General features: G+C 45.2%; 6 protein-coding genes across 8 annotated transcripts; 3 read left to right on the top strand and 3 right to left on the bottom strand.

Annotated features, from left to right (window-relative positions):
- The first annotated feature begins 72 nt into the window (after positions 1-72).
- LOC6627767 (uncharacterized) lies at positions 73-2,218 on the top strand. The gene is made up of 3 exons (XM_002052620.4): positions 73-464; positions 524-676; positions 730-2,218. Exons 1-3 carry the CDS (start codon positions 422-424, stop codon positions 2,193-2,195), a joined length of 1,662 nt encoding a protein of 553 aa, XP_002052656.1. The 5' UTR covers positions 73-421; the 3' UTR covers positions 2,196-2,218.
- On the bottom strand, positions 2,149-2,830 carry EMC5 (ER membrane protein complex subunit 5). The gene is made up of 3 exons (XM_002052621.4): positions 2,626-2,830; positions 2,502-2,554; positions 2,149-2,448 (listed from the first exon to the last, which is right to left on the bottom strand). The coding sequence occupies exons 1-3, from the start codon at positions 2,705-2,707 to the stop codon at positions 2,239-2,241; spliced, it is 345 nt and encodes a 114-aa protein (XP_002052657.1). The 5' UTR covers positions 2,708-2,830; the 3' UTR covers positions 2,149-2,238.
- Positions 2,831-2,980: 150 nt separating this feature from the next.
- Swip-1 (EF-hand domain-containing protein D2 homolog Swip-1) lies at positions 2,981-15,557 on the top strand. The gene is made up of 2 exons (XM_002052622.4): positions 2,981-3,591; positions 14,385-15,557. The coding sequence occupies exons 1-2, from the start codon at positions 3,350-3,352 to the stop codon at positions 14,797-14,799; spliced, it is 657 nt and encodes a 218-aa protein (XP_002052658.1). The 5' UTR covers positions 2,981-3,349; the 3' UTR covers positions 14,800-15,557.
- Positions 15,361-19,054, bottom strand: LOC6627934 (zinc finger protein 579). 2 transcript variants are annotated; one of them, XM_002052623.4, is made up of 2 exons: positions 18,913-19,054; positions 15,361-18,869 (listed from the first exon to the last, which is right to left on the bottom strand). In XM_002052623.4, the coding sequence occupies exons 1-2, from the start codon at positions 18,981-18,983 to the stop codon at positions 16,661-16,663; spliced, it is 2,280 nt and encodes a 759-aa protein (XP_002052659.1). In that variant the 5' UTR covers positions 18,984-19,054; the 3' UTR covers positions 15,361-16,660. The 2 variants fall into 2 exon arrangements, with proteins under 2 accessions (XP_002052659.1, XP_032294493.1); XM_032438602.2 differs by having other exon boundaries at positions 15,361-18,856; positions 18,913-19,046.
- Positions 19,055-19,411: 357 nt separating this feature from the next.
- L2HGDH (L-2-hydroxyglutarate dehydrogenase) lies at positions 19,412-21,723 on the top strand. Its single transcript, XM_002052624.4, has 3 exons — positions 19,412-19,733; positions 20,308-21,165; positions 21,242-21,723. The coding sequence occupies exons 1-3, from the start codon at positions 19,579-19,581 to the stop codon at positions 21,633-21,635; spliced, it is 1,407 nt and encodes a 468-aa protein (XP_002052660.1). The 5' UTR covers positions 19,412-19,578; the 3' UTR covers positions 21,636-21,723.
- On the bottom strand, positions 21,362-24,803 carry Tango6 (transport and golgi organization 6). 2 transcript variants are annotated; one of them, XM_002052625.4, is made up of 3 exons: positions 24,649-24,803; positions 22,386-24,590; positions 21,362-22,315 (listed from the first exon to the last, which is right to left on the bottom strand). In XM_002052625.4, exons 1-3 carry the CDS (start codon positions 24,707-24,709, stop codon positions 21,819-21,821), a joined length of 2,763 nt encoding a protein of 920 aa, XP_002052661.1. In that variant the 5' UTR covers positions 24,710-24,803; the 3' UTR covers positions 21,362-21,818. The 2 variants fall into 2 exon arrangements, with proteins under 2 accessions (XP_002052661.1, XP_015028611.1); XM_015173125.3 differs by having other exon boundaries at positions 22,386-24,587; positions 24,649-24,802.
- Between the last annotated feature and the right edge of the window lie 5 nt (positions 24,804-24,808).

Below are 24,808 nucleotides of genomic sequence, written 5' to 3'. Positions count from 1 at the left end.
TATTTAAATTCAAACACGTTCTTTTCAAAATCCAATTAAAAACTTACTCAAATATTTTCCATAAAAATCTCTTTTGGTCTTATGTCAAAATTGTACACAACAATATCTTTGTCGAAACTCAATTGTTGCTTGTTCGTGATTTCATGTAATTCTTAGAAAATAGAATATATCTATTAAATTTAAGGCACCCTTTCGGATGTATTATCGCCCATTATTCGTATATATAGTATATAGTAGTACTTATAGCAAGTATTACCCATTTATGGCTTGCCATTGTTCTCGAGCGCCAGAATGCGGCTTATCCTTATCTCTATCGGACTGATAGAGGCCTTTGTTTGAATGCCCTGTGATAAGCCATAAAACGGATCTGCTCATTGTCAATGCACAAAAGTAATTTATTCGAGTGCAGGTGGCTGCCAAAATGAACGTGCCAATTGACAAGCTGCTAATCCTGTTGCTAGGCTGTAAGTGGAGCCAACTGTTGCCCTTAATGTTTTTCCAATAATGCGATTATTATTCACAGGGCTCGCCCTGCGGCCGGTCAATGTTGCGGGGGCCATTGTCTGCTATCACTGCGATTCCATTGCGCTGCCCGAGTGCGCCCAGACGCTGGGCGAGGTGGGCCTGCTGCCGTACAAGGAGTGCGCCGCGGAGCTGACGTGTGCCATGTCCATTGGTGGGTAGCTGGAAAAGATTGTAAGCAAATCTCAATTGGGTAATCCTTTGCAGTCGACTCGATTACGTATCGCGGCTGTGGCGGCGAGACGCCCACCACACAGGCCAGCTATTCCAAAAGGTGTTCGAGCAATCTGTGCAACGCGGGCGTCTATCCACCTGGTCGGCTCAAGTGTCATCAGTGCGCAGGGGCAGGCTGCGTGGCTGCGCCGGCGGGCAAGCCGCGGCCCTGTCTTTATCATCAGGAGCAGGATCATTGCTATACGGAAATCGTGAATGCAGCCCTAGGCTATCGCGGCTGCAGCTCCGACGCCAATTACACGGCCGGAACAACGGCACAGCTCTGCGAGATTAACGGCTGCAATGATGCACAGGGCGCCTGGACCTTAAGCTGTGCACGCTGCGATTCACGCGAGGCGCGCGGCTGCAAGATGGATCTTTTCCAGCTGGGCAGCCAATGTAATGTCAGCCAGTTTGAGCAGTGCCAGCAGCAGTTGCTGTTGGGCCGTGAGCAGCAGCAATTCTGCTACACCTATCGCAATCTGAGCCGCGTGATGCGCGGCTGCTCTGCAGAGCTGCCGGCAGAACTGGAGCCAGTGCGGGATCAGCTAGTGACCTGTGCCACGGGCGACAACTGCAACGTGGGCTGCCTGCCGCAGCAGCGCTGCCTTAGCTGCAACTCCGCGGATCAGGAGACGTGCCGCAGCAATGCCACAGCGCTGAGCAGCAGCGTGTGCGGCTCCGCGGAGGCTTCCTCGTGCTATACCTGCGAATATGACGATTGGCAGGTGCGACGCGGCTGCGGTGCACCGCCCAGCGACCCGCACATACTCCACTGCCACGAATGCGCCGGCAGCGATGAGTTGACGGCCTGCAATGTACTGGACTTTACGCGTTGCTATCGCTGCAGCAGCGACAATGCTGCCGGCTGCGCCAACTGGGAGCAGCCCGGTGGCATTTACATAGAGCAGTGCGATGTGCCTGCAACACCTTGTCTGATGATTAACTACACGAATGGCACCACCGAGCGTGGCTGCCTGCGTGCGGATTTCAACTGCAGCAGCGCATCGGTGGCCAGCTGTCGCAGCTGTGTGGGCAGCTTTTGCAACACGGGCGCCTATCCCGAACAGCGTCTGTGGTGCCATCAGTGCGTGAATTGCGAGCAAGTGGAACGTGGACATAATGCGCTGCCCTGCGGACGATTGCCCAATGAGCCGGAGGATCAGGCGGCCGCCTGCCTGGAGTATTATGATGCGCAGAGCGAGCTGGTCGTGCGCGGCTGTCGCTCCAATGGCCAGCTCTACTACGAGTGTATGTTGCGGAGCACCAGCCAGACGGGCTGTCGTCTCTGCCACAATCACGGCTGCAATGAAACGCCCGGGCAACAATTGCGCGACGCTCAGCTGTTGCAGCGGGCGCTAATTTTGCGACCAGCGGCGGCGACAGCCATGGGAGCTACAACTATAACAAATATTTTAGGTTGGTTTAGCATAATTTATCAACTAACTGCATTAAACTAGACATGTTGTAAGCCGGCTTTAAATGGATATATAGTTGATGTAGCTACTCGTCCTCATTCAGCTCCGGCGGCTTGTAGCCGGGACTTAGAGCGCGACCGCGATGATTGAACATATAAAATGATGGAAAGTTGCCCAGCGTATCCCAGGTTCTCTGCTGCATATCCACGGTGGCGCGTATCTCCTTAAAGTTGCCCACAATTTGGATAATATTGTAAATGACCAGCACCAAGCTGATGACCGTTTGCAGTATAATCTGCAAGGATTTAATCATTATTTAAGACACAAAAGTGCAAATTATATACTCACATCTAATGGCAGAGTGGTCCACTCCTGCTCTGTCAGCCGCAAATAGGTGCGATCTGTTATAAATAAGAATTATATTTAAATTAATTCTCATTCTGATCAAAGGTTGACATCAATTTTCACTTACGATGTGCGGCGGAAAAAGCGGCATGCGCCAAGCTAGCAAAGCCCGCAATTAGCAGTAATTTATTCAAGAATTTGCTGCCCATTTTGACGTTTACTTTTAAATAGCAAATGCAGCAAATTTGTTTAAATAATCTATAGCGAACAAATTTAGCTGGTCTCTATGTGTAAGAAATTGTAATTGATTTTTGCCAGCTACGCGTCAACGTGTGTGTGCCTTGCCAGACCCAGCTAAAACAGCTGTTTGCCATTCGGCTGTGAGCGCCGCATGCGGCCTTGCCACATCTGTCGAAAACGTTCACAATCGACTCTTGCTACGCTCGTATGCGTCTCGCTCGCTCGCTTTACCTTTTCATTCGTATAGGCGACTTCGTGTGCTTTGGATGTTTTGCGCGCTTTATTAAAAAACCAAAATTACTCAGTTATAAACCAAACCCGCACAACTTTGTACACCGGTATTTGCGCGCGCATCTTATTGTTAAACAATTGACAACGCATTAAATTGCTACTGTTCCAGTCAATTGCCAGCTAGCAAACTAGTGAATTTTGTGTAGGCGTGACTGCACTTGTTTTAAGCCCTTTTCTGTGCGTGTGTGTGTGTATCCTTACATCCTCGCCTGTCTCCGCCGCCACCGCCGCCGCCGCCATCAACGAACTGTGCACAGGGTGTGGTGTTGAAAAATTCCAGCGCAAAGTAATCCAAAAAACCCAAAAAAAAAAGAAAAAACATGTCGGTCTCCTCGAATACATCGTCCGCCTCGCGCAACGGCAGTGTCGATGATAGCACAACAACAACAACAACAACGGACAGCTCGGAACTGACGCACATTTTGAACCGACGCCAGGAGATTATGGACTCCCAGGAGGCGGGCATCGAGGTGCCACGCACCTTCAAGGTGGTCAATGTATACACCGAATTCCATGAGTTTACGCGCAAGCAAATCAAGGATTATCAGAAGACCTTCAATACGTAAGTGTCCCCTATAAGAATATATGAAATTATAATACCCATTAAATAACTCCAATGAGGGTGCTTATTAGCTTAAAATAATATATTAAAAGAAACATATTTGTCTTGTTTGTTCTTAAAATGTAAAAAACTGAAATTAAGATCGTGGTCAATTTATTTGATAGTATTTTAGAGTTCAAGACTTTTCTTTTCATTTAATATTGCGTGTATTTTACTTTTATATATTATGGGAATTTATTTGGTCATTTTTGTATCTCCCTTTTTTCATCTCACATCAAAGAAAGTTAATTTTTGGCCTATTTAGCTGTCGTACAGGGTATTTCGTAGTCGTATAGCCGTGCTTGTTTATGTGCAAATTGCCTACTTCTTAGCCAAACTCAATTTGCAGCCTCACAACCGCTTGACACCTAACTAAAAAAAGGGCAAGCATAAAGCTTTTGCGGTTAATTGGCAACTAAATTGCATGACGCCCGCCCCCACCCATCCTACCCCTTAACAGCCTCACGAATGCAATGGGGCATGACTCACAGCAAGTACGCTTTGCGACTTTGTCACAGTCATTTTCACTCGTCGCTTAAGTTTTCAAATCCGCGACTCGCGACTCGCGACTCGGTTCGCCATGAGTCAAAGTGTGCGCTACTTAAGGGTATTACATATTCATAAATGTCTAGCTGCGGTTTTCAGTTTTCGGTTCAGTTTTCTGTTGCCAGACGTGAGTCGACCGTCGATAGGTCTGACACTTCGTCAAGTAGCTAGAATTTCCTTGTTTATACTCTGTTTACAAACTTAAAGCGAGTATATCGCGTTGATTACATGTGTGTATTGAAGCTGGCACAGTGTTGTAAAGTCTTAAATGAATCTCTACCTTTTAAAAACTATACTGGAAAAGTGTTGAAAAGTTGTAAAGTCTTAAATAAAGCTCTACCTTTCAAGGATTAAGTTACAAATATTACAGTTTGAAGGCAACTGTTTTACAGTCTCAGTTTTTGAGTTACTTACCTCACAGCCATTCATCCATTTCGAGCTAAAACTGTAAACAGAGTATTGCGCAGTCGACTGCATTTGCATCTTGTTGGTTTGTTGTAGGTGTCAGTTCTCGTATTACCAAAGACCCTGCTGCATCCGCCAAACGATCGCGTTCTCCGTGTCCAATGAAGCGCTAAATATGTTGCGCAATCTTAGCCAGCGAATCTGCATAGGTATTTTGATAACACAAGTATATATATAGAGTATATACAGAGTACTCTGCTTGGACAGACACTTGGCACGTCGCCTTTGATAACTTATCTCAGCTAATTTAAATTGGGCTTCTGCGCCCGCCGTTTTTGCTTTGCATCGAAAAAATATCTGTCTCTCCCTCCTCTCTCTTTGTCGCCCCCACGGCCACAATTCTCGGAACAGGCTGCTGATTCAGCGCTTAACGTTAAACCTCAACGAATCAGCTGCAGGTGTCGAGCAGAAAACCAGTGTTGAAAAGCTTAATTAGCTGTATTTAAACAAAAGATGAAGTTTGCATAAATCAACTAAATTGTTTGACGAACTGAAGTATTATTTATAAAATAATATAAAAGTATTTTAGTTGATTTTAATAACAAATACGATTAAATTATTTGAGCGTAAACTTTTCTTTTACTAGGAGCAAACTTATATTATTAAAAAATATTTAGTTTTGTTTCTAAAGAAAATTCAAAATATAGCTATATAAATATGTATGTAGCCATAAAACGGCTAGACAGAACAACACTGTACAGTACACACTGGCTAACAGGTAATCAAATTTGTCTGGCAATTAGCAGCTGGGCAGCACTGTACAAACAGACAGACAGGCAGACCAGCAGGTAATCAAATTGTGCTGACAATTAGCTGCTGGTCTCTGTGTGTGCTTTCCATTAGCATCTCTCTGGCCAACTGGAGCAGGTCTCCTAACTAGCTGGAATCCTGTGAATGCTATTTGAAAAAATAAAAAGAGCTGCTGTGAATCAGCGTTGGGCTAATTGGGTCACTCGACGGGCAAATCGGCGCTTGACACATTGTCAAAATGAAATATTTATAAGACGAGACACGGAAAAAAAAACAAACGAACGTGCCTTGAAAATGAAATCGGGCAGGGCCCCAACCCAAATGGCAGCTCCACAATGTCGGGCAATTGCTCAAGGCACCAAACTTAATACATATATCTAAAATACAGGGTATATTTTGTGAGTGTAATATAAAGCTTAAATATAATTTTAAAATAGACTGTAATTTATAGGGTTTAAAGTTTAATAGTCGAGCAGGGCAAAGATCTGGTTTAAACATTTAAATTATGCCTTGGTATAACCCATCTGTTATTAACCAGTTTGCCCTGTGCCAAGTGTTTTTCCTAGAATTTTAAATGCTGTGATTAATAACAAATTAAAATGCTTTGATTTTAGAGTGGATTTTAATGTACAAAATACATATAAAAGCTTAAATTCGAATCACAAATATTTTTAATATTAAACAAATCATTTAATTCGCGGCAAATTCTAAAAGTTTTCACTTTCACCCATTTTCCGATCGTGAATTATGGTTTCACAAAATCAATTAAAATCCAACTCGATTATTATAAAGCGCACCTTTTATGAATTTATTTAATATGTATAACAAGTTTTAGGGGTTAATTGATAAGTAGACCTTTCAACAGCTTAACAGCGTCAATTTCACCCGTTTTTCATGCGATTTAAATCCATTTGTTTCGCAACTTTTATAGTTATAGTCAATGCGTTACAAGAATTTCCGATTCAGCTCAACTTAGCGCAGTTGTTGAATTTCATGTGCATTTCAATTATAGAACTGGTTTCCATTTCATCGGGCATTATCTTCAAGTCAAGTTTAGCCCCCCTTTCCCCCCCCCCCCCCCCTCCCTCCCTCACTCTTTACTAAATGCCAATCGACATCTTCACGTGGTCTTTCAGGTTGTCGTCAAAGTTTACAAAAAACAATAACCGGCTGCGGCGTCTGCGCAGCTTTTGGCATTTTGAGTCGGCCAGCATAGCCCCCACCCTCCCCGCTCGACTCATGAATATATGCGCTAATTTTGTAAGTTTAGCGAACAAACTTGAAAACATGGCAAGTTGATGTTCTACTGAGTCATTGTTTTATAAAGAAATCGCTACTGATTCAGCGAATCCGCCGGCAGATAAACAAATAAACCAATAATAACATATTGCAAATTGTATAAACAATTTCACGAAAACAAACGTCATATGGGCTGGGCAAAAAAAAAAAAAAAAACCAGGGTATCTTCATTTCCTAGAGCCGATAACTTTCGAGGCGCACTGCACGGCCCAATTGTGCTTAAACAGATATGAATTTGTAATTGTAATTGTTTATACTTTACGAAAGAAGAAACAAGATGAAAGCTAACAAGAGTGCTGCAGTCGAGGTTGCCAGACTGGCAAATACCCTGTAAGCAGCCTTGTCGCATAAAGTTGTTATACATTTTATCTGTGTAAGCACTTTTCTTTTTCCAAGCTCAATTCTCAATATTCACTTATAAAAAACTTTTGCTTGATAATTTCAATATTTAAAAAAAAACCAAGAATATGTATGCAAAAAAACAATTTTTCAAATCTATGAAAGTTGAGAAGAGGCATTATAAAAATATAAATAAATATTTGTCTTACAAAAACCTGGCAGATAATTGAAATTGGGCTACTTCTTTCTGTTAGCTACTTGTACTCATAACCAATATGCCCTACTTTGCCCACTTTTTCAATTGGCTACAGGGTATAAAAACGAAGAGGAAACCTCATTTGCCCAGCGCAACTCTCAGCGCTAATCGGACACGCAATATGTAATGTTTTTTTTTTTTTATCTTATAGCGTCGTAATTATTTGTTGATATTGCTTGATTTTAGTTTCCGGGCTTTTATTTTGGATGCGCCATTTTCCGCACGCTTTTCCGGGGGCAGCAGCAGCAGACCCGAGCGATAAATACCAGACGCTCACAACTTGATAATATTGATTTTAGTTTTTATGTGCGACGCACCAAGTCTGGCAAAAATTTCACACATAGAGATAAATATACATAAATCAGGCAATGGGTGGCTGAAGCTGGAGCTGGGGCAGGGCGTCGTCTGGGCGTCCCGTCTGCTGCTGATAAAGTTGAAAATCCTTAAGCTGGAGAAGCAACCACCACCAACCTTCCCCTTCTCCAATGTCCATTTTGCAATTTGGCTTATTGCATATTTAAGTTAAATGAGTTCACACAGAAAATACATAAACAAACCACATTTGCATGCTAGTTCAGGCACAGCTATTTAGAGATGGGAGTTTGTTTGCTTTCTGGTTAAAGTAAAAAGCTAAAAGAAGCGGTTCATATCCATATTACCATTATAATATTTAAATGCATCTAAAAACTTTAAGTACAGTTGCGCACATTTAATTTGAGGTCATGAAATCTTAAGTCGATAAGCGATATATCGCGCCAAAAGCACGCTCATCTCTAGCAGCGATGTCAATGCCATGTCTCGCACTCTTACCGAGTCTGAGGCTCCGCTTCGCTTCCCCATATTACCATTATAATACTTAAATGCATCTAAATACATCAAGTACAGTTGCGCACATTCAATTTGAGGTTATGAAATCTTAAGTCGATAAGCGATATATCGCGCCAAAAGCACGCTCATCACTAGCAGCGATGTCAATGCTATACAAATTGGGTTCATGGCAAAGTGTACAGCAATAAAGAACAGGCACAAACACCAAATCAGTTACACACGCACTTTACAATTCGAGGGAGGGTTGTTTTGTCGGACCGTGTGTGGGCCCCACAATCAGCATATCATGGCAAACTGCGGCGAAAAGCTTTTAATTAAACCACAGTCACCACCCATTATCACTGGAGCATAAACCAGCCGCGAGCTCTTTCGCAAAAGGGGTTGTTGTTGCACATTTAAGGATAAACTGCAGCGGCCTTTGTGGCACTTCCTGTCTGTATGCCAGGCGAGGGGTCCAAAATGCATCATGCATATATGTTATATGCTTAAATATGCATATGTACAACTGATGCAGGTTCATTGACATTTTCATATGAATTTGTCATTTTACATTTCTGTTGACAATGCTCACCTCTGTTGTTGCTGCTTATCGCCAACTGCATTGCAGTCGCATGTAAATGCTGTAATCGACAAGTTTTTGTTATTGTTTTTGTTTTTTTTTTTTTTTTGTCAATCGATGCGACTGCAGACTATTGTGAATGGTATTTCCGCACACTGGCGCTGACCTTTGCCAAACTGTGTGCACGTATAATTGCAGGCGTCCAGCTGTCTGGCAACCACAGCGAGTGGCCATTATGGCGCCTCCCCCCCCGAACGCTGCGTCAGCGCGCGCACCCCTGTTCATTGTGAATGCAATTACAATTCTTTGATTGACAGTGAATAAAACTAAATGCATTCGCACTGCGATAAACCAGCATAGCGTACACTTATTTGTGGTCAACTGTGACTAGTCGCAATGTCGTGCCACTCAATTGAGGAAATATCAAATTAAATAACAAAAATACACTCATAGAATCATCGTCAGCAATCAGCAGCAGCAGCAGCCGCAGCTCCTTTGTGCTTGCTGCACAATTAGTCATGTCTAGTTAATGGTTAGTTTTCTATAGAGTTGGGCGCGTGACACGATAGCAGCACGACGTGTTCGTGTTGAGAACGTCAAAATGAGGCAAATAACATATTTTAAATGAATAATATAAAAATTGCAAGAATACAAATGATAACTTATTCTCAGAATTAAATTAAATGAAATTTAAATAATTATTTAAAAAAACAAATACACATATTTCACAAGCTTGTGCTTGCCGTGTTGAGAATTAGATCCTGCGTGCTTGCAACTAGTGATGCGTGTTCGTGTTTGAGCAACTCGACACCAGTCCACCTCTAGTTAGAACTCATTGAGCTGCCTCTGTTCATGATCATGCATTGTTCTTCAGTTAGTTGCAAGCACTGACTAATAGAGAGCTCTTTTTGTTGTCGTTGTTGTTGTTGTTGTTGTTGTTGTTGCTTCCTGCTGCAACTAAAAATAGGCACACGCGACCCACGCAACGCTTTGGTTTCGGTCCGCGTTGCTCCAATTTCGAAATGTCCAAGTATGATTCTTGGTTTTTTTTTTTTTTGAGAATTGGAATAGTCTTCGACATGTGGACGGATTGTGGTGCTGACTACAGTAAAAGCTCTACCAACACGGACAGACATCACGTTCTACCCAGTCTGTTTTTCTACATTTTCGAACATTTGCCTCAACTAGGTAATTAATTGGTACTGTAAGTGTCCACTTTAACGAGCTTTTACTGTACTTCTGGCCAAGTTTACGATGCAGTTAATATGCTGTTGATTTTTATTGATTCTATATGCACACGCACTTCTCAGCAAAAGTTTACATGTGTCTTAAATATAAATGGCCCAGACAAAGTATTTTAGGTATACAGGTGCATGTGGGATTTCGAAATGGAAACAGTCAGACAGGCAGTTCGTCAGACAGTCTGTCATTCAGTCAGTCAGGCAGTTAGTTTGTTCGTGCTGAGCGAAATAAACAAGATATTGTGTATGCAAGACGTCAACTGTGTACATTATTTTTTATTTCACTGCTCTGTGCTGTAGTTGACTTAACAATAGATAAAAGACCCCCCCCCCCTCCGCAGCTGGGCGCAATCATATGAAGAAATCCACCAAACTCAACACAGCGCAATGCATTTAAAACGTTACACACAATAATAACCGTTACAAAAATTACAGTCGACAAAAAAGATGATATTATCTGCGGGTCGCCGAATTTTAAATGCCCTTGCTGACTTTGGAAAATAGTTGCCTGTAGATTCTGGTGGTGTTTTCTTACGAAGACTTAATTTCCCACTAAAAATATATTTAAGAAAAAGCTAGTTTTTTAATGATATGATTTTTCTCATATGGTTTTAGGCATTATAAGGCTGGGTTTTGTTGAGTTCGATTAAGTTTTCTAAGAAATGGAATTTTTTTTTATACAAAAACTTACTTTTCGAGCTAGCCTTTGAAAACTATATGATAAAGCGCGCCCATTCAAACGACTTTAACATAACTATACTGCCTTTAGAAAGAACATGGTTCTAGACTAGGTATCAACAAGATTGTTTTAAAACAGGCAGACAGAAGAACATGTCTATATCGACTCTTTACTCATAACATACATATTTCGTGACAAAATCAGGGTACCCTTAGCAAGAGTATGCATTAAGAAAGGGTTCAAGAACATGACGCGTTGTGACTGCAGAGCGTTGGCATTAACCCGCTTGGGCCACCGAGCATAGCCCAGAGACCAAAAACCAAGAAAAACGAAACATAAATTCACAATGGGCAACAGAAACAACAACAAATGGTCGTCGCATTAAGTTGCTAATAGAGAAAAGCCGCGACTACACGTTCAATAATTGCAGCTACTAACACATACATGCATGCATGCATACATGTACACACATGCGGGGAGGTGCACACATACACTGAAAACATGCATTTAGCGATTTACGATGCAAATGCGGCATGCAACAACAATGGCCAGCTGACCCCGTTATTTGTTGAACTGTACAAACCTATACATGCATATACACACACACACACACACAAATGCAGTGTGTACATGTGTGTGTAATACATGTAATAAGACCAAAATCGCATGCCTAACAAAATGCAATGAAGCATCCATCTAGATTTGGGGCGAAATGGCAACGCTTATGAAATCATTGAAATGAAAACATTTTGTAATCGATAACAAGCAAAGGGTTAGGAGTGCGTGGGCGGCGAGGGCGGGCAGCGTTGCCACCTGAGCCGCGGATGAACGCAGCGCCCAGCAGTGCTAGAGTTAGAGCGAGAGCGCAAGTGTGGTGCTGCCAGCATTTTTTAGGCTAAAAAAAACCTAGCTGGAAATAGCCAAACAATATTTAAAATTAAAAGCGAGAAGTTCTATGCAGCAGAATTTATTTTAAATCAACCAACAAAAGCAAATAGACTAGAAAATTAAACTAAGAGGAAAAACAACATATAATTTATAGCTTAATATTGACATAGGTAACGGGCGCAGATGTTTTAGCATTCACATATAGATCTTTATTGGCTAATAAAGCTAAAAGTAGCTAAATTGTGTACACAAATTAAACCAGCTAAAAGCTATTTGAAAAAACAGCCAGCTATTTGCACTACAAAAAAAAAAGGCTTAAACTAGCTAAGAGGATAGCTTACCTGCCTGGCAGGTGTTTTAACTAAAATTGACTAAACGCATGATTCAATATTAATTGATTTGGACAGCTGGAAATGCAATCGCAACTAATTGCGCTTACATGAAAAACAGCCAAACGTAACTTCACGTTTAATGAGCATGTGCTAAGCGAGACAATTAATTGAAAAGAAAACCACCAAAATATAATAAAAAGCAAAAGTCTGCCAATTGTCACATTGACGCAACAGTGGGAGACACAGACATGGCAATTGAAGTTAATTAAATGCGAGCAGGCGAAATAGCAACAATTAATTGTTATGCTGTTAAATTGCATGGTGACACCTTCGTGTCTGTTATTCGATATAGAGATGGGCGAGTATCGGCTGCACGAGCACGTCGCAAGTATCGGAAGCACGAAAAGGGTTTGTGGCTTTTGCACACATGATCTTTCAACGTGGAAAAGCAAAATCTTAACGAGATGTGAGCTTTGTAACATTTGCTCAGTGACATCTTCGTGCCTGAAATTCGATATAGAGATGGGCGAGTATCGGCTGCACGAGCACGTCGCAAGTATCCGAAGCACGAAAAGGTTTTGTGGCTTTTGCACACATGATCTTTCAACTTGGAAAAGCAAAAACTTAACGAGATGTAAGCTTTGTAGCATTTGCTCAGTGACATCTTCGTGCCTGTTATTCGATATAGAGATGGGCGAGTATCGGCTGCACGAGCACGTCGCAAGTTTTGGAAGCACGAAAAGCAATAACTTAACTGGCTTTGCATTGCATTATTTACAGACTTCTTGCTGAGTCGTGCCTGTTGTTCGTGTCACGACACGCGCACATCTCGCATGATGTGCTTCTGTCACCGTTAATTACTTTCACTCTCATCGTGTTTACACAAGCCGCACGCAATTTGTCGCCCCACAATTGTCGATCAAATTAACAACGAAAGTGAAAAAAACAACAACAATATTTCTTTGAAGTTTTCTAAGCTCATTAGATGAGCAGCGCGCTCAGTTTTCTAATGAAAACGAAATCGCAATTGAATTGAAAATTGAAAGTTATGCTCGAATCGAGTAATCGATTGCGTTATTATTTATGAACAATTTAGCTGCTGTTGACAACAAAACGGCGCAACTTGTTGCAAGTCGAGTGTTTCCTTGCCCGGCCAAGTTGCCTTGCTCGCGGCTTTGATGGCAGCTTGTCGTATTTTTAGACCAACTTGTTTTACCTGTTTCCAGTTGGCCGCAGCATCCTTCAGCGACAAGCGGCAAGGTCGAGGCCTTCCGCCACATTGTTGTTGTCAGTTGCTGTTGTTGCTGTTGTTGTTGTTGCCAGCGCATCTGCCCCGCACGCGATTTGGCCATCATGACAACAACAACAACAACAACAACAACGGCATCAACATTGGCTAATGTTGCGTTTTCTCTCCATGCCACACGCTGCTTTTATATTGCATTACGTAATTACCCAGTAAATTTTCTATTTACATTTTGATCACACAATTTCCTGACCCCCCCAGCTCCACCGCCCACAATGAGTGCAGGAAGTGGCCAACGAGCATTCGAACTTTTCGACTTTAAGCCAATGACACTGGCTTCAAATGAAGCTTGGTTTATTTTAAGCAAATATCGAATTAACTGCCAGTTTAATCGTAATGTTATGTTGAAATGTTCCGACTCTGACACTCAGTCCGTCTGTCTGAATACAAGTCCAATTTAGAAACGAGAAAAGCCCAAGACTGAACTTGGTAATATATACATAATCAAATATATATGCCGCAAGACTCCATCATTTGTTTATCGATATATGCTGCTATTGCCATAATATCGATAAATATCGATTTAGAAACTTGATTTTTGACAACTCGATAGGTTTAAGAGCTAGGTAGACTCAACTTGATCTGAAGTTTCTCGTATGCGATTAAGAATATTTAATTTCTTTAACATCTTGCCCAAAACTGGAAATATGTCATTCTTGAACACAAAGCCTTTCCCTTTTTCTGTATATAGACACTTTTTATATATATTTTGATAGATTAAAATTGTTTTCACTCTTTTGGTTTGCTTTCGCCCATTCCTTATGCCATCCTCATGCCCTGGCAATTTCATAAAGATCGGACAATAAGCTCCGAAGCTTACCAAGATCGCATTTCCCTTAGTCTGTGTTATCACTTGCTCACATATTTTTACAGTTGATTAAATATATTTGCTAATTGCTTTTAACTAACTGACAAGTTAACCGGTTTAACTATCTTATCTATTCGTTTACTAGAGTCATGCTGCTCTCACCTTACTTTATCGCTTCCTTAAATCACAGTTTTTCACGGCTACCTTTTTCAGCTGAATTTGTAAGTGCATTGTCATGCCTAGCACAAAATGCGAAGTCAAGCGAAATTCAAGCCTCTCTGCACCGTAAATTTAGCATGAAATTGGGTTACCTTCGTGTCTTATCGATTTGCGGGTAGGGGAAAGGGAGGAGGGAGGGTCAAAGACCCAGGCCAGACCATGTCCTCGTACAATATTTTTTGCAATATTGTTTTTAACGTATTTATTTTTTTTTTTTTTTTTTTTTGCCCTTTCTGCAGCTACGACACGGCTAGGGATGGATTCTTGGACCTGAACGAGCTGAAGTACATGATGGAGAAGCTGGGCGCACCGCAAACCCATCTGGGACTGAAGAAGATGATAGCCGATGTGGATGAGGATCACGATGGCAAGATATCGTTCCGTGAGTTCCTGTTGATCTATCGCAAGGCGCAGGCCGGCGAGCTGGACAGCGATTCGGGCCTGAACCAGTTGGCCCGCCTCACCGAGATCGATGTGGAGCAGGTGGGCGTCAGCGGTGCCAAGAACTTCTTCGAGGCGAAAATCGAGCAGCAGCTGCGCACAAATAAGTTTCACGACGAGATACGGCAGGAGCAGGAGGAGCGACGCCGCGAGGAGGAGGAGCGCGCCCAGAGACGCCAGCAGTTCCAGCAGCGCGCTGCCATCTTTCAGTAAAGCCAAATATCGGGCTATATATATATATATATATAAACAAGATATTTTCATAATTTGTAGTCTAGCGCGTAATCCTTGTGGCGTAGGTTAAACAAATGCAACATAGCACACATTTAGGGGCAAATGCGGAGCAGGACTTTGATATCACATCACATACACAGCATAACAATTCATTCAACTATAACTAATTATATAACATATATAACATACATAATACATAACATACATAAATACATTTAGTTATTGAGCATACCAAAAGCATAAATTTTAGTTGCCTATTTAAGTCAAGAATCAAATATATATATATTTTCTATTTAGTTTTAAGGCTTTTCCGTTTTCCAATTTCTTTTTTGTTTTAATATTCCGCGAGTTTTGTTGATTTTTTAATATTTGTCTTTATTTGCTTTTATTTTTGAATTGTGTTAGTGCCATTTTTTTTTTTAAATTTCAATTAAATTTAAATCACATGTTTTATGTTGCATAAGTTAAAAAATTTGTTAAAAACTAAAAAAAAAAAAACAGATATTCTATTTTACTTTACACTCAACTTTTTTGTACATATTTATGTTGCATTTTTTTTTTATGGATCATTATAGTTAAGTTGAAAATTTCAGTATTTTCATACAGCAATATGCGAGCCGTTCAAGCAATATTAAATTACGTTTAAATATATGAATATACAAATATAACGGCAATTACTAAACATACATATGAATTACTGTATATAGTGCAAAGAAAAATATACGTGAAAAACCAGATGAGTTTTAATTGTTGTGCCCCGTGTGTTGAAAGCAATACGGAAATTATTTGATTTAAACAGATGTTAATGTGACGCTGTTAATGTAAATCCACATTAAATACCTATGTCTGTTAATGTGCGCATCTTAATGTTATGTTCACATTTTGAATACTTGTGGAACCAAATATCTTTTATCTGAGCTAATACTTGATTTTGCAAATATTAGTTGCAAATTCTTTTCTTAATACTCTAAGCATCACAATTTGGGATTCTTCGCTGAATCCTAAGACAAACTATCTAAAATTTCTACATTTCCCTCGCATACTTATTCTAAGCGAAAATAATATGAAATTGAAATTTCTAAAAATTTATTTCTCCAAATAACATGAGATAAAATATAAGGTAAGGTACATAATAATCGGAGAATGACAAGTTTTGCTTAAGTAAATCTTATCTAAAAATATGCCCTCTTTCAACTATTTTCTATTTTAAATTAGCTGCGAATATTAAAATAGGTATAAAATAATATCTTACAATTGTTAGAGACATCTCTAAAGAAAAAGAAAAACTACCTTCGGCAAGCCGAAGATTTAATACCCTTGCTGACCGAACCCTTTCTGAAAAACATAGGGAAACAAAAGTTTTCAATACAACTTAATTTTTAACCGATCATCCCTATGGCAACTATATGATATAGTGGTCGGAGGTAAATTCAATTTTGCATAATTGTAGGGAACATAATAAAGTCTCTGATTGTCAAGTTTGTTCAAGATATCTTGAACAACAAATAAGTTTTTCATACAAGAACCTACCTATCGATCGATCAGTCCTATGGCAACTTTATGATATAGTTGTCTGATCCAGCTGGTTCCGACATATGTACTGCGTGCAACAGAAAAAGGGATTTCAGCAAAGTTTCATGACGCTAGCTTTAAAACTGAGAGACAGACGGACATGGCTATATCAACTCAGTTGTTGATACTGATCAGGAATATATAGACTATGGGGTCGGAGATGACTCCTACTACACATTTCACGATAAAATTGTAAAGGGTATAAAAATATATTTGAAATAATATGTTACACTTATTATAGAGACATTGTGAGAGCATGCGCAATTCGTTATGTTTTTGTTGGGTCAGCTTCGGCAGACTTGGCGCCGCGTCGCTGCGAATGACGGCAGCGCAGCATGTCGCACTTGAGGGCATAGCGATGCTGGCAGACGGGACACTGGTGCGGCTTGAGCTGCAGATGGTAGCCCTTGATGTGCTGGGAGAGGCCGTTGCGCCGCTTGAAGACGCGCTCGCAGATGCTGCACTTGTACCTGCGCTCCGAGCTGTGCGTGATGCGATGCTGCTTGAGCCCGGTCAGCGAGCTGAACGTCTTCTGGCAGACGCTGCAGCCGTGGGCGGCACGCTTTGCGGCCTGTGCCTGGCCAGCGTTGGGTGTGCGGCGTCGCTTGGCCGGTCGGGTACGCGGCGGCGGCCGCAGGCGACACTTGATCTCGTGCCGCCTGTAGATGCGCCAATGGGTGAAGCTGATGCTCTGGCAGTGCCGGCACTTGTAGCTCTGCAGCCGTGCATTGCGCAGCGGCAGCGACTGACAGATGTAGCGCATATGCTGCCGCAGCCCAAGCCGCGTGCAGAACAGCCGCAGGCAGCCGAAGCACTTCACGGCAAATGTGCGCGGCGGCGGCACCACAAAATGCCGCCTGCGTCGCCGATGTCCGAGCAGCTGCTGCACGCTGGCAAAACCCCGGGCACAGCGGCCGCAGCGCAGCCGAGAATTGGCACGACCGGTCGCAGTCGGCTTCAGGTTCGTCCGCAGCCGGCGGCACTTGTGCTGCAGCCGGCGATAGCGTGCGGCCAGCTTGGCGTAGGCATAGTTCGGCGATTGCGGCTCACTGATCGCCGGCTGGGCTATGAGATCGTTGTAATGCAGAAAGCTGCGCTGCATGTCCAGAATGTCGATCTTCTTCTTGGCGGGCATCTGCGCCGGCAGCCAGTCCGCCTGCCAGTAGTCCACAGCGGCCGGCAGCGGCGGCAACGTGCTGCCTTCTAGCTTAAGCGAGTTGTTTGTTGTCGGCTGGCTGAGATTCGGCGGCGGCACGCTAACCATGGGCGCAGGCGCAGCCGTGGGCGTAGGCGTGGCATGCGCATGGGCATAATGCTGCTGTAGGCTCTCGGCCGTAAAGAACTTGGTGGTGCACAGGCTGCAGTTGTGCAGTCGAAAGGCGGAGGACTGCACCACGCTGTCATTGAGCACCACAATATTGGGCTTGGTCGAGGCTGGAGCGGGCGCCGGCGGCGGAGCGGGCATCAATTCACATATCATGGGATTGGGTATCTGGCTGACATTGGTCACAATTGGCTTGGTGCTGCGCGGCTCCGTTGGGCCGGAATCCTGCAGCTCGGCGCCTTCAACTTTCTCCGTTTTATATTGCTGCAGCGGCGGTAGCTGCCAATCCTCCTTGGCATAGTTGTGCTCCTCGGTGAGCAGCTCCGATTGCAGCAGCTCGTGCGGCGTGGGCAGCACAGCGGGCACGCTAACGGGTTGGGCCTGGGCCACATCCGCATCGTCGGTTATATTTATGAACGGATCATCGAGATTGATAATCTCCATGATATCACAATTGTTGATGATGTCCTGCGCATTTAGCATGGGAAAATTGCAGAATTGAAACTTTTGCTCCGTTTCATCGTTGGCCTCCGGCTCGTGATCGCAGCAGCCCTCGTCCAGGCCCATGTCCAGCTCGTCGGGAAACAGATTGTCGAGACTTTCGCATGCCTCCTGCTTGACGCGCACCACCGGCTCCTGTTTGATCTTCAGCTGGCGACGATATTTGCGCTGCAATTCGCCCTGGGCGACAATAACAACATCACAGAATTTCGAGAAGCGCTCCAGTTGACGGCAACAGTCGCCGCATATCTCCTTGGGCAGCGGCAGCGTATCGTCCTGGAGTATCTGGAGCGTGGGAAAGCATTTCTGTATCATGGCAAACAGCTCAAAGCTCTTCTCAAAGGACACACAATTCAATGCGGCAATGCCGCAGAAGCGACACGTGCTCTTTGTGCCGCTGCAGCTGCTCGCCGGCACGGCGTCCGACGCAGGTAGCGTGACCTGTTCCACAATCACATTCAGCGTCTCCTCCGGCACTCGGACCGTGGGCACGGCGTTCTTTTTCAAGGTTTTGCGATTGTTGCTGCAATTGAAGTCGGCGTCCACGAAATGGCGGCTGCAGACGGCGCTCCACTTGGAGGGCATCCACTGGCCGTTGCGCTGTGTAAAATCCCGCCATTTCTGCAGCAGATCCTTGCGCTTGAATGGAAATCTACAAACATTTAATATAGCCAAAACTCCTATTGAAATCTCACCTGTGGAAGGATATGCTGCCCGCATGCACATATTTATCGCTGCAATTGACCACCGCACAGTAGGCGGGCATTTGGCATTGTATGCTTTTCAAAATCGTATTCTACTCTAAATTATTTTGTTTTTTATTGTTTCGGAAACTGAAAATTGCAGTTTTAAATTCTCTTTGCGTTTTAACAGCGCACAAGAACAGTGTTAATAGCATAACCCATACAGGGCTGTTATTAACATCTGGCTGTTACAAATGCTTAGCAAAACAGCTGTTACGCTTTTTTAGACAAATTAACATTTTTTATTGATTGCAAAATGACTTTAAAAGTGCATTAGGAAATGTATCAAAATCCATTAAATATTTTAAGTGACTGAACATTAGGAAGAAACGTATCAACGAACGTAGCAATGAGCTAACAGGTTCTGTTAACGCAGTTTGGATCGTGAACTAACGAACTGGTTCATCTCTTATCAGTATCAGCTGTTTTACTCAACTACCCGCCCACCAACATTCAATTAACGCCTTATTAGAGCTGCCCGCCGCTGCTGCTTGCCAAATAAAAATTCTCCGACTGTTCAGTAATACAGCTCTTGCGGCAGCTGTAGACGGACTGTTACTGGAAGAACGTGCGTTCGCGGCAAGGTCGAGCAAGGTCAAACAGTGAAAGTTAAACAAAATGGTAAAGCTGCTCAAAGCTGCAAACGTTGCCCTGGCCCTGCGTTTCACTCCAGTCGCTGGAACAGCAAGCAATGCAACATTACAAACACTGGACAAACAGCGACGCTGGCAGCACAGGTCGGCTGCGGGCAGCGGCAGCGGCAGCGGCAAACGGTGCGTGAGTTGCGATAAGAAAAAAATTTGACATTTAACGCGTGTTAATTGTAAAAACAAATAAGAAAACTTATCTGCGGCAATGGCCGCAGATTAAATACCCTTGCAGTATATTTCTATTCTCAGTCAAAAACTTTTCCATCAGTAATTCCCATGGGATCTATATAATAAATAATCCGATTTTTACCATCTTTCTGGGAATAGCAGAGTTCGTTAAGGATTTTAATTAATTCAATTCAATTTATTTTTGAACGTTTATTCATATGGGAACTATTCGTACAGACGCTCTTAATTCGATATACTTGTTTCTACCGATTGTTCCAATTGAAATTATATAACCAAACAATCCAATTAGATTGTTTGTCATGCGTAAAGATATCTTTAAAAAAAAGGTGTTTTATACATTTAATTTATTTCCCAAATATGCTTCCTTTTGAAAGCTTTATTATACAAGGATCCGTTGGGGAAGCCCATATAGATTATATTAAAATACGATCGATTATATGGAAATACGATCCGGATCGTGGGGAATAATAAAGTGAGCTCAACTAATTGATTTTCCTCTCTAACGCAGACAATATGATCTTGTTGTCGTGGGCGGTGGCATAGTGGGCGCGGCGTCGGCTCGTGAGATCCTGCTGCGCCATCCCGCGCTCAAGGTGGCCATTCTGGAGAAGGAGCCCAGGCTGGCGATGCACCAGAGCGGCCACAACTCGGGCGTCATCCATGCGGGCATCTACTACAAGCCAGGCACACTGAAGGCTCGCCTTTGCGTGGAGGGACTGCATCTGGCGTACAAGTATCTCGACGAGCATCAGATTCCGTACAAGAAGTGCGGCAAGTTGATCGTGGCCACGGATGCCAAGGAGGTGAAGCTGCTGGAGGATTTGCATCAGCGCGGCATCAAGAACAATGTGCCCGATCTGCGCATGATTGACGGAGATCAGATCAAGGAGATCGAACCTTATTGCCAGGGCGTCAAGGCGCTGCACAGCCCGCACACGGGCATCGTGGACTGGGGCCTGGTCACCCAGCACTATGGCGAGGATTTCAAGTGCGCCGGCGGCGACATCTATCTGGACTTCAAGGTCAGCAAGTTCAGCGAAACGCCAGAGGGCACTGACTACCCGGTGACCATACACGGCGCCAAGCCTGGCCAGACGGTGAGCACCAAGAATGTGCTCACCTGCGGCGGCCTCCAGTCGGATCTGCTGGCCGAGCTGACCGGCTGTCCACGCTCGCCGCGCATTGTGCCCTTCCGCGGCGAATATCTGCTGCTCTCGAAGCAGAAACAGCACATGGTGCGTGGCAATATCTATCCGGTGCCAGATCCGCGCTTTCCCTTCCTCGGCGTGCACTTTACGCCGCGCATGGACGGCAGCATCTGGCTGGGACCCAACGCGGTGCTGGCGCTCAAGCGCGAGGGCTACACGTGAGTAAATCCGGAGCAGCTTCCGTTACCCATTTAAAGGGAGTATAATAATAACATCTCCTCTCTCCATTTGCAGCTGGGGCGACATCAATCTGTTCGAGCTATTCGATGCGCTGCGCTATCCGGGCTTCCTGAAGATGGCCAGCAAGTACATTGGCTTCGGCTTCAGCGAGATGGCCAAGTCGGCGTTCATCAATCTGCAGGTGAAAGCGCTGCAAAAGTATATCCCGGACATAAACGAATATGATATTGAGCGTGGACCGGCGGGTGTGCGCGCCCAGGCGCTGGATTTGCAGGGTAATCTGGTCGATGACTTCGTCTTTGATCGCGGCGAGGGCAGCGGACCGCTGGCCAAACGTGTGCTCCATTGCCGCAATGCACCGTCGCCGGGCGCGACGAGCAGCCTGGCCATTGCCAAGATGATCGCGGACAAGATCGAGACGGAGTTCGCCATTGGCAAGGCCAAATAGTAGTTGCCAGATCCCAAGCGAAATCCGTTCTTTTGTTGTGCATTTCTTTTATTCTTTTAAGCATAAATCGTTTCCACTTTTCGATAAAGTTTCCTTTTCTCCCTTCACTCGCAGGAAAATCCGTGAAGCTCATCAGCAAGAGTTCTTATACATATATGGGTATCTTATATTTCTAGTGAAGCCTCAGTTCAGCTCCAGTATGTGCCGCTTGCCGCTCGCCGACGGTTCCTTGATGCCCAGCACCTGGATCTCCCTATGCAGCTGATTCGCAGGCGATGCGGTTTTCAGTAGCTCGCGACATTTCTCATTTAAAATTTTCAGTCCGTTGGCTGCATGCTGTCGCATTTGAGGATCGCAGCTTTCGTTGGCTTCGATGGCGCGCAGCAGCCTATAGATGGGCAGAAGCATGTCCTGGTAGTCCAGCAGGCTGTCCATGCCGGCCAATAGCTCGGCAAGCACCAGCAAGGCGCCACGCTTGGCCGGCAAATAGCGACCGCTGCTGAGCTCAGCGTTGATCAAGTGCAGCAGCTCCTGGAAGAAGCTGTGCACGTGGTTGGCGAGCAAGCGGCAGAGCTGCGCCAGATTCGCATAGGCGGAACTGCGAAACTCATCCAAGTCCGAGCGAGCGCCGTGCAGAAAACAATTGAACAACACGGCCTTGTAGCGATAGCACAGAGGTCCTGTTGAGTGCAGGAAGGAATCAGTATTTCGGTCTGCTCCAATTGGGATTACAGATGCTGTGCTACTCACCAACTTCCTGGGCTGCCTTTAGGATGGCCTCACCCACGACCAGGCGATAGTCCAGATCGGCTGTCTCCGACAGATATTCATCGCTGAGCATCTCCAGCACCTGGGACTCCATTATGTGCACCAGAGCCACAAACAGGCGCACACAATTGAGGAATGTGTAGGATTCCCTGTGCTTCAGCGTGCGCAGAGCGAGCGCAATGATGCGATGTGACTGCGATATGAAGGCGGGATCCTTGCGCCGCAAAGCATCCAGCATCAGCTGGATGCCATAGACCTGGAGATGTGGCTGCTGATCCTCGATGAGCTCGCGCGCCCGCTGAAAGGACGTGAGAGTCGAAGCACGGCTGGGCTGCCGCTCGCCGCCAAGCAGCTCCAGCAGCGGCTGCAGCGCATTCTTGAGCAAAGGATTTTCTGTGTGCTTGGCCAACTGCTCCAGTGACTGCTGCAGGCGGCGTGCGCCATCCGCCAGCTGCAGCTGCTCGCTGCGCTCTAGCAGTTCCTGCAGCAACAGCAGTATGAGCAGCTGCATCTGTTCCGCCAGCTGTGCTGGCTGCACTTTGATGTCCAACAGCAGCAGGACGAGCTCCATAAATGGTTTGCTCTGCGTGGCCGCCAGCTGCGCCTTCAGCGGCTCGTGCCAGACCAGCTGCTCCAGGACCACCAGCAGCTCCAGCTTGAGCTGATACTTGAGCTGCAGGAATTGCGCCAACTCCGTTTCCGTGGACAGCAGCTCGATGCTGGTTGGCTCTGACGCCGCCAGCTGCTGCACCATGAGCCCGAGCAGGGCCAGAAACACTTTCGTGGTGAGCGCCTGATCGCTGCCGGCCATAAGCAAAGCGGGCAGCGCGCGGCAATAGTTGTGCTCCTTCTGCTCCTGCGCCACCTGCACGGTAATCAAATCCGAGTCTGTAGCATGCTTGACAATCAGACGTGGATGCAGCGCTTGCCAAGGCGACGGGTGGGAGATATCCCAGCTGAAGAGACGCTGCAGCAGCGCAGGCAGCTCCTGCTTCAACTCCCTGTTATCCAGACAGCGCGAGATCAACGCGGCCAAGGTCTTCCGCTCCGGCAGCGTTGGCGGCAACTGCTTATACAGCTGCAGGAGCAGCGGCATGTAGGGCACCAGCAGCACACTGGGCAGGCAGGCTACGCTGGAGAGGCAGAAGAGCTGCTGCCAGAGGCGCAGGCAATCGCACAGCTGCGCCTGATCCCAGACTATAAGGCCGTTCAGTAGATCAGCCGGCGCGGTCAGCGGCTGCCAATGCTGGCCGAGCAAACGCTCCAAGCATTCGCGATTCGCCGCATTCAACTCGCAGAGACGCCGCAGGCTGAGCACGCCCGCCAACAGGCTGTGCTGCTGCGCCACCTGCAGGCGGCAAAAGTCCAGGATTTGCCCAATGAGCCGCTGCTGCAGACGCGGCGAGTAGCCGCGCTGCGCCACAATTTTGGCCACGATTTCCGCATTGCGTGTGGCGTTCGGCGTCTGCAAAGCGGCCAACAGGCTGGCAAAGCCATGCGCGGCTCCCAATTTGCTGAGGAGCTGCTGGTGCAGCTCCTTGGCCAGGCCAGGGCACAGCTGAGGAGTCGCCTTGAGCAGCAGCACATGACGAAAATAGTCCGCCTTGGATTCATTGTGCCACAGATAAGCGAGCGCTGCGTCCAGCTGGGCAAGCTGCGCTGACGTTGGCTGCCGCACGCGGAGACTTATAACGACGGCCAGCAGATCTCGCTGCACCAGCTCCATGGCATTGGCTATGTGCAGCTGGCGAATGCCCAACAGGCGGGTAAACAACTGCACACTCAGCCAAATCAGCGAGGGATCGCAGTTGAGTTGGCCATTGCTCGGGACATCCTTGAAAACGGGCGATTTGTAGAAGTTCTCGTGCAGCTGGGCGCGCAGCGCGTAGTAGCCGAGCTCCTGGGTTGCCCGCATGCACAGCCTGAGATGGGCCACCGAGATGAGATCCTCCTTGGCATCGCTGTCGAAATTGATGTTGCGGCTCAACGTGTGCAGCACGTGCAGCAGGCGTATGATGTAGCAATTGATGCAATTCTCCACATCGATCGGAACAGACTCTGCCTGTACATTAAGATCCTTATACAGTTCTTGCAGCTGCTGCGACACATCTAGTTGAACGTATTTCGCCAAAATAATTAAGTTTCCCTGTAGCCTGGTAAGGGCTTCCGAGTCCTGCCCTTTGCCTGCTGCAATATATTAGATATGCTAACTGTAGTTAAATGCTTAAAATCCCATCATACTCACGCGCTGCATGTTCAAAGTTTAATTCATCCAGCAATGCGAAATATTTGGGTATATTAATCATAGCGCGCGAATATTGCAATTGCAACAATCAACAAATATTTCGGTTTTGCGGCAACAGCTGTTGCGCAAACTAGGTGGCAACGCCGAACAGCGGGTGAAA

Source organism: Drosophila virilis, chromosome 4, assembly GCF_030788295.1.
Source record: "Drosophila virilis strain 15010-1051.87 chromosome 4, Dvir_AGI_RSII-ME, whole genome shotgun sequence".
NCBI lineage: Eukaryota > Metazoa > Arthropoda > Insecta > Diptera > Drosophilidae > Drosophila > Drosophila virilis.
The sequence above is the reverse complement of the archived record's forward strand: the minus strand, read 5'-3'. Positions and strand labels throughout refer to the sequence as shown.

Excerpts from the sequence above, each read along its gene's own strand:
- EMC5 (XM_002052621.4), bottom strand. The coding sequence starts at position 2,707 with ATGGGCAGCAAATTCTTGAATAAATTACTGCTAATTGCGGGCTTTGCT. Across the intron at positions 2,555-2,625 it reads CGCTTTTTCCGCCGCACATC|ATCGCACCTATTTGCGGCTG; the intron begins GTAAGTGAAAAT and ends TATTTATAACAG. Across the intron at positions 2,449-2,501 it reads GGACCACTCTGCCATTAGAT|ATTATACTGCAAACGGTCAT; the intron begins GTGAGTATATAA and ends AAATCCTTGCAG.
- Swip-1 (XM_002052622.4), top strand. The coding sequence starts at position 3,350 with ATGTCGGTCTCCTCGAATACATCGTCCGCCTCGCGCAACGGCAGTGTC. Across the intron at positions 3,592-14,384 it reads TATCAGAAGACCTTCAATAC|CTACGACACGGCTAGGGATG; the intron begins GTAAGTGTCCCC and ends CCCTTTCTGCAG.
- LOC6627934 (XM_002052623.4), bottom strand. The coding sequence starts at position 18,983 with ATGCCCGCCTACTGTGCGGTGGTCAATTGCAGCGATAAATATGTGCAT. Across the intron at positions 18,870-18,912 it reads GGCAGCATATCCTTCCACAG|ATTTCCATTCAAGCGCAAGG; the intron begins GTGAGATTTCAA and ends AAATGTTTGTAG.
- LOC6627767 (XM_002052620.4), top strand. The coding sequence starts at position 422 with ATGAACGTGCCAATTGACAAGCTGCTAATCCTGTTGCTAGGCT. Across the intron at positions 465-523 it reads GCTAATCCTGTTGCTAGGCT|GGCTCGCCCTGCGGCCGGTC; the intron begins GTAAGTGGAGCC and ends TATTATTCACAG. Across the intron at positions 677-729 it reads GACGTGTGCCATGTCCATTG|TCGACTCGATTACGTATCGC; the intron begins GTGGGTAGCTGG and ends AATCCTTTGCAG.
- L2HGDH (XM_002052624.4), top strand. The coding sequence starts at position 19,579 with ATGGTAAAGCTGCTCAAAGCTGCAAACGTTGCCCTGGCCCTGCGTTTC. Across the intron at positions 19,734-20,307 it reads GGCAGCGGCAGCGGCAAACG|ACAATATGATCTTGTTGTCG; the intron begins GTGCGTGAGTTG and ends TCTCTAACGCAG. Across the intron at positions 21,166-21,241 it reads CTCAAGCGCGAGGGCTACAC|CTGGGGCGACATCAATCTGT; the intron begins GTGAGTAAATCC and ends CTCCATTTGCAG.
- Tango6 (XM_002052625.4), bottom strand. The coding sequence starts at position 24,709 with ATGATTAATATACCCAAATATTTCGCATTGCTGGATGAATTAAACTTT. Across the intron at positions 24,591-24,648 it reads AAACTTTGAACATGCAGCGC|CAGGCAAAGGGCAGGACTCG; the intron begins GTGAGTATGATG and ends AATATATTGCAG. Across the intron at positions 22,316-22,385 it reads AAAGGCAGCCCAGGAAGTTG|GACCTCTGTGCTATCGCTAC; the intron begins GTGAGTAGCACA and ends TGCACTCAACAG.